General features: G+C 53.1%; 5 protein-coding genes across 5 annotated transcripts; all 5 read left to right on the forward strand.

Moving 5' to 3' along the window:
- Positions 1-370: 370 nt before the first annotated feature.
- On the forward strand, positions 371-1,492 carry DQ04_06131000 (protein kinase; the record flags this gene model as incomplete). Its single annotated transcript, XM_009314546.1, has 1 exon — positions 371-1,492. The coding sequence occupies one exon, from the start codon at positions 371-373 to the stop codon at positions 1,490-1,492; it is 1,122 nt and encodes a 373-aa protein (XP_009312821.1).
- A 751-nt stretch (positions 1,493-2,243) lies between these two features.
- Positions 2,244-4,919, forward strand: DQ04_06131010 (putative ATP-dependent DEAD/H RNA helicase; the record flags this gene model as incomplete). Its single annotated transcript, XM_009314547.1, has 1 exon — positions 2,244-4,919. The coding sequence occupies one exon, from the start codon at positions 2,244-2,246 to the stop codon at positions 4,917-4,919; it is 2,676 nt and encodes an 891-aa protein (XP_009312822.1).
- A 356-nt stretch (positions 4,920-5,275) lies between these two features.
- Positions 5,276-6,061, forward strand: DQ04_06131020 (hypothetical protein; the record flags this gene model as incomplete). The annotated part of the gene is made up of 1 exon (XM_009314548.1): positions 5,276-6,061. The coding sequence occupies one exon, from the start codon at positions 5,276-5,278 to the stop codon at positions 6,059-6,061; it is 786 nt and encodes a 261-aa protein (XP_009312823.1).
- A 354-nt stretch (positions 6,062-6,415) lies between these two features.
- Positions 6,416-7,162, forward strand: DQ04_06131030 (eukaryotic translation initiation factor 6; the record flags this gene model as incomplete). The annotated part of the gene is made up of 1 exon (XM_009314549.1): positions 6,416-7,162. The coding sequence occupies one exon, from the start codon at positions 6,416-6,418 to the stop codon at positions 7,160-7,162; it is 747 nt and encodes a 248-aa protein (XP_009312824.1).
- A 772-nt stretch (positions 7,163-7,934) lies between these two features.
- On the forward strand, positions 7,935-10,256 carry DQ04_06131040 (protein kinase; the record flags this gene model as incomplete). The annotated part of the gene is made up of 1 exon (XM_009314550.1): positions 7,935-10,256. One exon carries the CDS (start codon positions 7,935-7,937, stop codon positions 10,254-10,256), a length of 2,322 nt encoding a protein of 773 aa, XP_009312825.1.
- Positions 10,257-10,593: the final 337 nt, after the last annotated feature.

The following is a 10,593-nucleotide window of genomic DNA, read 5'->3' on the forward strand; positions in this document are numbered from 1 at the left end:
AGAGAGAGAGAGAGAGAGAGAGGAGTTATGCCGCAATATGCGGAGCTGGCGGGGGCTAAATTTGCTGCTACGATGGATAGAGGCGCACTGAAGAGTTATTTGGGGATAGGGGGCGATTTATTGGTGTGGGGGTGGCAGAGTCTCTGTTTGACATCTTCCTTTTCCCTCTGCAAAGTGTGTCCTAGCAGCTTTGACAACCTTGTTTGGTGTGGTGGATTCAATCAAATTATTGTCTATCATTATTCTGTGTTTTTTTTTATTTTAACTCGGTGTTACGCATTTCCCTGTTTCTTGGCGCAGCGGTTAAAGTTAGGAAGCAACCGAAGTAGAAACATCCTCTCTCCTTCCCTTCTCCCTCCATTGGGTGAGGATGGCGGGGCTAAAGATCAACCTAGACGATTTGGAGAGTGACAATGATGACTCGGCAAAGATGTCCAACGAGGGACTACGCCTCGGCGAGCTCATCGTTTCCTCCGAGGGTCTCACGACGTCGATGGGGTACAAGTATGGCCTTTCGCCAGAGGATGTGGTGCTGAGCGCAACAGGCTTCTTGGGGCAGGGGAGCAGCGGGTCCGTGCGCCGAGCGACGCACCTCAAGACCGATAGGGACATCGCTTTGAAGGAGATCAAGCTCACGGGGCAGACACACCTACAGGAGATAAGGCGCGAATTGGAAACGCTCCATAGGGACGGCAGCACATCACCATACTTGGTTGACTTTTATGGTGCCTTCTGCCATGAAGGCTCGGTTTTCATTGCCATGGAATGCATGGATGGCAGTCTAGATGGCGTGCCGAAACCGGTTCCAACAGCTGTCCTGGCAAGCATCACACGCAGCATTATCCGTGGTCTCTACTACCTACACAAGGTTAGGCATCTCATGCACCGCGACCTTAAGCCTAGCAACCTTCTCTACAGTCAGGACGGACGCATCAAAATATCAGATTTTGGCGTGAGCTCCTTTCTGGAATGCACCCGTGGTGATGCACACAGCTTTGTTGGGACGCTGACGTACATGAGCCCTGAGCGGTTAAAAGGGGAGTCCTATTCGTTCTCGGCAGATATATGGTCGCTGGGCCTCGTTGTTGCTGAGCTCGCATTGGGTGCATGTCCTTTCACGGAAAGATTTTTGCGCAACAATTCCTCGACGGAAGCAAGTTTCTGGATACTGCTGCAGCACCTGAACGGTGATGGTCCTGTGATTGCCCTCCCACCTTCGATGGATCCTGCGCTGGCGTCATTCATTTCAGGATGCATTCAAAAAGATCCACAGAGACGTCCTACATGTGATGAATTACTGCATCACTCATTCATTGCAGAAGGGGATGAGAATGACGACCGGTTTGTGATCAGGGAGTGGCTCTCCACCGTGCAGGCTCCAACGGAGGTTGACACCTCTGTTGAGGAGTCTGGTGCTCCTTTGGTGCGTCCGCCATCGGGACTGGAAGTCGTCTTGAATCTCGATGACGAGCTTAACAAACTGCTTCGGTGAGTGGTAAGGGAGCACACGTATGAAGTCAAGGAGGTTGCGAAGAGGGAGAAAGAAGAATATGACAACTAGCAGCGCCGCAGTGGTAGTGGGTGGTGGTTGTTGTACTGAGGGGGGGAGGTGACAGTTGTGACACTGAGTCTCGGATGGTTGGTTAACCCTTATGAACGCAAGCAAAAGCGAATGAACTGCCTTTTCCTCATGAATGCTAGTTAAAATTTGCGTTCTTGCTTTGAACGTTCGTTGTGCCGTTACTCTCGCTCGGTTTTCCACGTTCGCGGTTGCCTACTTTTTTTCATCCCTCCTTCTTTCTTTCACACAGCTCGCATTGCGCATTGGTGAGAGTGCGCTGCTTCCCACTTGAAGTTCGACTCTCGCCACACCCACTAGGTTGGGAAGGCGGTGGGGCGTGAACAGGTACACAATAGAGAGCGTACAGCACTGTCGTTGCTCTGCCCTTCTTTCTTTGACACCCATGATTGTGTAATAATCGTGATGGTGATGTTGGTGGTGGTGGTGTGTGAGAGTGTATTTGTGGATATGTCGGTGGTGTTGGGGTGTGGCTGCTGCGGTGCTTCAGCTTCCCCAAGAAAAGTTGCAGTGGAATGATGCTGTTTTTTTTTAGGTTTGTTTTGTCCNAAAAAAAAAAAAAGGACAAGAACACGAATTGCGTGCCAGCGTGTGCGTGTGTGGTCGGGTGCAGCCCTCTTTTTATTTTTATTTTACAGAGAGGGTGGAAGGGTTGGGAAGGCGTATGGATGAGGAGCGCTTGCGCAAGGCGCAGCAGGCGTCACGGGATGCCTTCCTCCGCAAACAGGCACTTAAGCGCGAAAAGGCCGCATCGGCCGTTTTACAGGAGAAAATTGCCGAGATTGAGGCGGGAGTTCTGCCGCACTCGCTCACCGAGGTTGAGCTACTGAGTAGGCGCGCGCAGGAGGTGCAGGCGGCTGCACAGCTGCAGCGGACGGCAGAACTTCGGCAGGGGCTGCTTGACCAAGATGGCTCTTTGATCACACAACAGGGAGAATGCCAGCGTGATGCATCATTGTTAAAGCTTGATCAAGTGGGATTGGATTTGCAAGATCGTGCGCCCATTCAGCAAGAAGAGAAGCAGTCGCAGCAGAACTACGTTGCGATGGATCGTTCTGTCATTGATGAGCGCATTGAGAAAAATGAATTTGTGGTTGACAAGACGGAGGATCAGATTAAGACGGAGCGCGCGGAGGCATTGCAGGATCAGCACCGCCGTTTGAAAGAGCAGCGACGTTCACTTCCTATCTTTAAAAACCGCGAGACACTACTGGAGCTCATCCGAAAAAATCCGGTGGTGATTATTGTGGGCGAGACTGGATCTGGAAAAACCACACAGCTGTTGCAATACTTGTACGAAGAGAAATTCCATGAAATCTCTCCGCCATTACATGAAGACAGAAACGACCAAGATAACAACATGGGCGGAGAAGCGGCGGCTCCTGAAGAAGGGGAGGAGAAGGCAGCCGAGAAGCGACTCATCTGTACACAACCTAGACGCATTGCGGCGATCAGCGTAGCGGAGCGTGTGGCACAGGAGATGGGAAGTCGCTGCGGCAGTATTGTTGGGTATAAGGTGCGGTTTGATGATCGATCAGGACCATTGACGCGGGTTATGTTTGTGACAGATGGTATGATGCTAAAGGAGCTTGTCAATGACCCGAACCTTCATACTGTCGCTGCCATCATGATCGATGAAGCCCACGAGCGTTCCCTCAACACAGACATTCTCCTAGGCTTGCTGAAGGATATTACCCGACGCAACAAGCATATCAAGGTGATTGTGGCCAGTGCAACTATTAATGCCGAGAAGTTTAGCAACTTTTTCGATGGTGCGCCCATCTTCACGGTGAAGGGGCGTACGTTTCCTGTTGAGGTGTCGTACCTCACTGAGCCAGTGGCGGACTATGTGAAGGCGTGCGCTGAGTCGGTGCTCTTGCTACACGCTACGAAGCCTCTGCCCGGGGACATACTTGTTTTTCTCCCCGGACAAGAGGAAATCGAGAACTGCGCCGCTGCTATTCGCGAAGGCATCGCCAACGCCGGCGGACAGCTGCGACCACTTCTGGTGTTGCCGATTTACTCATCTCTACCTCCTCGGGATCAGAAGCGTATCTATGAAACACCGCCGCCGCACACAAGAAAGGTTGTAATTGCAACAAACATTGCCGAAACATCCATCACGATTGATGGTATTGTCTATGTTGTGGACTCGGGTCTCTGCAAACAGAATTACTACAATCATCGCGCCATGGTGGAGGAGCTGCGTGTGCTGCCGACATCGCAGGCCAGCGCCATGCAAAGGGCAGGACGTGCGGGACGAACCCAAGAGGGTGACTGCTATCGTCTGTATACCACCTATACTTTCCGCAACGAACTACCGCAAGAAACTGTGCCAGAAATTATGCGGTGCTCGATGAGCTCCGTTGTCCTGCAGCTCAAAGCCCTTGGCATTAACAACCTACTGCAGTTCGAGTTCATTGATGCACCGTCAACAGCTTCGCTAGAACGAGCCCTGGACCATTTGTATCTCCTAGGTGCTATGAAACAGGACGGACAGTTGACTTTGACAGGGCGACGTATGGCTGAATTTCCAATGGAACCGTCACTAAGCAAGTGCATCATACGTGCAAACGCCCTAAAGTGCCTGCGTCACATGTCGATTGCCGTGGCAATGCTCACGCTGGACTCCATATTTGTTGCAACTCGTGACCCCAAGGAGCGTGTTGCCATTGCAAGTGCCAGGGACAAGTTGTTTTCTGCGGGAAATGGTGATGTTGCAGGTTATGTGCGACTGATGGAGGAATGGCTGCGGGCTGGCCCGTTGATGCAGGAATTCTGCCAGTCTCATTACGTGAACGCCAAATCACTTCTCCGAGCTCGTGACGTGTTGGACCAGATATTGCGCACGTGTGAACGGATTGGCTTTGAGTTACCCAGCGGAGAGGAGGAGGCTCCTCTCGCCGTTGAAGTCTTCACAAAGGCACTACTTGCAGGGTTCTTTATGAATGTGTCGAAACTTGGCATCGACCGGCGCACCTATGTGGTTGTGCGCCCAATAGAAGCCACGGTGAACCACGGCGGCATCAATCGCAGCAACAGTGCGCTCGGTGGTGAGGGAGGTTCAACTGCTGAATTGCACCCGTCAAGTTATCTCTTCCGCGCTGGGTTGACCCAGCAGGACGAGAAGACGAAGGAAAACGTACCTGTTTCGTCAGCTCCGATCTTGCGAGAGAGGCCACAGCTTGTCGTCTTCACGCAGCTGCGTTGCACAACGAAGCGCTACATGATGCACGTGACGGCTCTCCCATCCACAGAGTGGGTCCTATCGGCGGCTCCGGTGAATTACTTCACCAAGGAAGAGTTGGAGACGAACCTGCGAAAGCGTGCACATGACTAATTCAAATGTGAAGAGATAGGGAGAGGAGGAAAGGGAGAGGGAAAGTCAGAAAAGAAAGACACAGTCGTGTGTATCTGTTCAGTGAGGTCTCTCTCTCTCTCTCTCGCTCTCGAGTTGCCGCTTCCTTACTACTACTTCTAGAGATGCTGGTTCTCCTCGATTTATGTTATTATCTCGCTTCTCATCCTCTCTTCTTTGTTATCGTTTGTTTGGCTCTCTTGTTCTTCTTTCTTTATTTTTTTTTTTGTTTGTGTGTGGCCATGGCTGGAACCTTATTCGCCATTGTCTCTGAGGGTAGGGAGTCCGGAGGTGCGAGCGGTGGCACTTCTTGCGCAGGTGTGGAGCGCATTCTCTGAATGCTCCGCCGCACCCCTTGGTGGCTCATGATGCAGCTGCACGCGTCGCCGACGCCGAACCCATTGTGCTACACGTTCCGCATCCCATCGGCGACGTATGACAACTTCATCCCTGACGGCCAGACGTGTGAGGTGGCGCACCGGGGGCTGGCCTGGGTGCACCCGCTCAGCAACGGGCTCTTCGAGCAGTACGCGGAGGAGGTTTCAAGCGTCTTCATCGCGCCGCGGCATGTCGCCATCACGGTGTACCAGCACGTGGAGTGGGATACGGTGGAGCACAGCCTCAGCTCGTTCATCGGGCACTATTTGGTGTTTACCAACGCGTGCATCTCCGCAGCGAAGGAGTACGCCCTTCTCGAGGACGACCTCAACATTCGTCCGGAGGACTCGGAGGTGCTGCAGTGCATCAAGGAGCTTCTGCGCGAGCACGTGCGGCCCATGGTGCAGCGCGACGGCGGCGACGTGAAGTTGCTGAATTACAACGAGAAGACAGGTATCGTATCGCTCGCAATGCTTGGCGCCTGCCGTACGTGCCCATCGTCGCAAAACACGCTGAAGGATGGCATTGAGCGTGTGATAAAGCACTTCCTGCCGGAGGTCAATGAGGTGTTGGAGGCGAAGGGGCACGCGTTCTACGAGCGGTATGAGCTCCTCTTTAACTCGGAGACAGCGCTGCGACGCGAGGCGGCACGCGTGGACGCTGTGCGCCGCAGGAACATGACAACGCGACTGACGCCGTCGGTGATGTCGTTTGACGCCCTGCACGAGCCTGACGGCGATGAGTGAGTGGAGGGGTGTGGTGGCGTGCGGCGGGTTATTTATAGCGGGGGAAATAAAACAGTGTTGCTGTTGCTGTAGTTGAAATCAACTGATGCTTGTGGTTGGTGGAGTGCGAAACTGGTGGTGGTAGGTGGGGTGTTAATTCATATAGCCGTGCTTCTACTCCTGCTTTATGGTAATATATATATATATATATATATTTGTCTGCTCTTTTTTTGTTTTCTGCTCCCTGAGGTCTTTCTCGGTTAAACCCCTCTGGGTGCTGTCTAGTTGGTCTTGTCGGCAGCTGCCAAGTGACACGGTGTGAACTCCAAAGTACGATTAAAAAAAAGAAGGAAACAAACAAAAAAGTTTGCACAAATGACGCTGCGTACGCGCTTTGAGAGCTCCGACGACGTCGGCGTCTTCGCCCGCCTGACCAATGCCTACTGCCTCGTGGCTGCTGGCGCCTCGCAGAACTTCTACTCCGTCTTTGAGCAGGAGCTGGCGAACCATGTTCCTGTTGTCTACACCTCCATTGGTGGGTCCCGCGTAGTTGGCCGCCTCACGTGCGGCAACCGTCACGGCCTCGTCGTGCCGTCCATCACCACCGACCAGGAGCTGCAGCACCTGCGCAACTCGCTGCCCGACTCGGTTAAGGTGCAGCGCGTGGAGGAACGCCTCAGTGCGCTCGGAAACTGCGTCGTCTGCAACGACCACGTCGCGCTCATCCACACTGACCTGAGCCGCGAGACGGAGGAGGTGCTGCGGGATACGTTGCAGGTGCAGACGTTCCGCACATCCATCGCGGAGAACGCGCTGGTCGGCAGCTACGCCGTGGTCACCAACAAGGGCTGTATGGTGCACCCCAAGACTCCTGCGCAGGACATGGACGAGATCGCCTCGCTTCTGCAGGTCCCCGTAGTGGCCGGCACGATTAATCGAGGCAACCCCGCTGTTGGCTCCGGTCTAGTAGTGAACGACTGGGCAGCGTTCTGCGGCCTGAACACCACTGCGACGGAGATTACCGTGGTGGAGCGCATCTTCCAGCTGCGCCGCGACCTGGTTGGTGACGAATCCAACATGCTGCAGCAGTTGCGTGACACCTTGGTTGACGAATTGGCGTAGTGGGTAATTGCAGCGCACAACAGCTATGGGAAGCATGGACAGACAATACAGACGACGCTTTAAGAAGAAAACTTTAGTAAGTTGTGGAAGGGAAAAATAATACAGGCTTTTTTTTTTCTGGCCTGTTGTGTGTGTGTGTGTCTGGGATTAAGCGCCGTCAATGCGTGTAATTGAGTGTGACGGTGTGTGTGTGTGTGTGTGTGTGTCTAGGTGCGCAGGCGTCATTAAGACCGCAAATATGATTCCTACACTATGGTGGCATCGCTGCATCTCTCTCCTTTCCCTCTTCCTTTGCCGTTCCTCGCTCTCTTTCTCCCTCTTTCCCTCTCTCGTGTGTGTGTGTGTGTGTCGTTTGCGCGTTGCTTTGACGTGGAGTGCTCTCTTTTGCGGGAGGAAACTCGGGAAGCCCACCCAGCGGAGGGGACCCGCCACCACCACGCTTCACTCTGTCGCAGTGGGGTCACTCTTCGCGTGTTTCACAAATCGCACGAGAACTTCATACGTGCCACACAAAACACACGCCTGCCGACTAGAGGCAACCAAGACAAGGGCGAAACAAGGAATACGAAAACAAAAAAGAAACACAAAAGCAGGTGCGCGAGCGAACGAATATTGGCGGCTTTAGGCTGACCGTAGAGTGTAAAGCTGAAGGAGAAAATAGACGAACATCAAGAAGGACGACGACAAGTAGGAAGGCTGAAGGCCAAGCAACAACAACAAAAATAGCCTCAGCGACACACACGTGATACATTATACCACAAAACAAAACTAAATGAACCAACGGTTTGGTCCCTACCAAGTTGGTGAGACGGTAGGCCGTGGTACATTCGGTAAGGTGAAGTTAGCCGTACATGAGGCCACGCAAACGAAGGTGGCGCTAAAGGTCATCCCGCGCAGACTCATGGAGCAGGATGCGCGTTCAGGCACTAAGATAACTCGGGAAATTAAGATACTCAAGCTGCTTCAGCACCCAAATATAATGCGACTGTACGATGTGGTGCAGACAAAGCACGACATTGTTCTCATTCTTGAGTATGTGTCTGGTGGGGAGTTGTTCGACTACATTTGTCGCAAAGGCCGTCTAGCTGAAGATGTTGCTCGTCATTTATTTCAGCAGATCGTGGCTGGTGTTGCGTACTGCCATAGGTACCGCGTGGCGCACCGTGATCTAAAGCCGGAGAACATCATGATGGAGCATGGATCAACAACCATCAAAATTGGTGACTTTGGTCTTTCATCTGTGAGCCATGATGGGTGCTTCTTTGAGACGAGCTGCGGTACACCCAACTACGCTTCCCCTGAGGTAGTAAGCGGGAAGCTGTACGGTGGCCCTGAGACTGATGTTTGGAGCTGTGGAGTTGTGCTCTACACCATGCTTGCCGGTGCTCTTCCTTTCGATAACAACAACGTTGCCGCGCTCTTCAAGTTGATACAGACAGCGAATTACGTTATGCCGAGCGGCCTCTCAGGGGCGGCGCAGGACTTGATTCGGCGTATGCTGGTGGTGAATCCATTAGAGCGTGCCACTATGGAGCAGGTGATGCAACACCCGTGGGTAGCCGACGCCTTTCCCCCGCACCTTCTTACTCTGCACTATGAAGCCATTCTTGACACCGTTCGCTTTGCCAAGGGAACGCTGTTGGAGGAGAGTACGTTTGACAACTCGGTGATTGCAGCGGTGGCGACTCGGTTTGGCATGTCGCAGCAGGAGGCCGCCTCGATCATTGCGGTGCATGAAAAGAGGAACTCGCCACTCTTCAATGGGGAGGTGTTTGAGGACGGAGGGGATACGAAGCGCTACCCCGCAGCGGATTTCTTTGAGAAATATAGTAACGCCGTAGACGCGAAGCTGTGGCCAACACCCCTCGTAATCCCACCCGCTGAACAGGCGCTTCGTGACGATGAGCACGATGTGTACGTGTCATATCTCATTCTTTTACACCGGAAGATGGGCCACATGCCTCTAGAACGGTTGGCTCAACTTGGGGCTCGGTCTGAGGCGGCTGGTTCCCTCATTCTGACGCAGTCAATGACCCAAGGCTATGGCTCCCTCAATGCAAACTCATTGCACCAGATACCTATGGGCATCGCCTCTTTGCCGCGGAGCTATCAGTCGTCACACCAGCAAGGTGCGCATGATTCTATTAGAGCGCATAAGGATGGGGGCATCACGTTTTGTGGCTCCCTCCCTGCACATGTGCAGTCGGAGCAGCAGGGCTCGGAGGTAGTAGACACGTATGTGGAGGGGTACAACAGGCTCGCGGAGACGTTTCTCCCGTTGTATCATCACTCCTCAAACCACACCTTACTCGGGAAGTTGCTTGGAGTAGTCGAGCGCCCCTTCGCAACAAGGCCGAAGTCGACCATGCCACAGCAAGTACAGACTGCGGCCCCTAGTGCCGGTGGTGGTGGTGGCGGTGGTCTTCTGCAGCCGCTCCTCAAGCCGATGACGGGCGAGACTGAGGCAAGCTCAACGACAAGTAGTGGGTCAAAACCGCTACTTCACCCTGCCTCCGCGACAAAGGCAAGGAAAAGCAAAGGGGAAGAGGACGACAAGCGGCGCATGAGTGCACGGGAACAGGGTGCACCTAGTGTGCCTGTCCAGCCGCTTGATGTGTATCGCTGCGATGTAGTTGCTCGATTTGGGAATGACTTTGTGCGTAACGGGGTCCTTTTTTCATCAAGCGAGCCACCAACGACGTTGCGCTACGTGTACAACGCCATGCGAGAAGAAGGCTTGTTGTGGAAACCGATCTATCCTTACTTCTTCGCAGCTGTGAAGCACCCGTCGGTGAAACTCCAGGTGAAGATGTACAAGGTAACAGCGGAGGAGCAGATCGTGGATGTAAAGGTGTCATGCCAGAGCGGTATGCAGGCATGCGACGTGGCATCCAAACTCTTGGAGCGGCTGCGCAAGAAGGCTATTGCTCACGACCGTAAGAGGCTCAAGCGGAACATCATGATGGGCGATCAGAGTTTGCCACAGGGCGGTGCGGATCCCGCTACCGCTGCTGCAGTTGCTGATGCTGAAAGTATTGACTCTGCGGGCATAGACCGACGGGCACAGCATGTCTTCCCCAGCGCGGCAAAATAGTCAACGTACTCTCACTCCATTTTGTTTTCCTTCCCTTCCCGTTCCCCCTACTCCTTCTATCTCTTTCTCTCTCCTCTTCCAGCGATGCTTCTGATTCAAACCCCGTGTGGTGGGACGGGTGACACGACGTGCTTGGGTTGGTGTATTAGTTCTCGTTTTTTTTTTTATACACCCTGCTGCTGTTTTCTTTTCATTCAGAGCCATCCTTGCACAAATATATTCAAGGTGAGGCACGTGAGCGGTGGGTTGGGGGCCAAACCACAAGAAGACAAAAGAAATTCCAACAGAGTCAACAAATCAAAACTGATATATATATATATATATATATATATATATA

Source organism: Trypanosoma grayi (genome assembly GCF_000691245.1).
Source record: "Trypanosoma grayi strain ANR4 Tgr_613_V1, whole genome shotgun sequence".
NCBI lineage: Eukaryota > Euglenozoa > Kinetoplastea > Trypanosomatida > Trypanosomatidae > Trypanosoma > Trypanosoma grayi.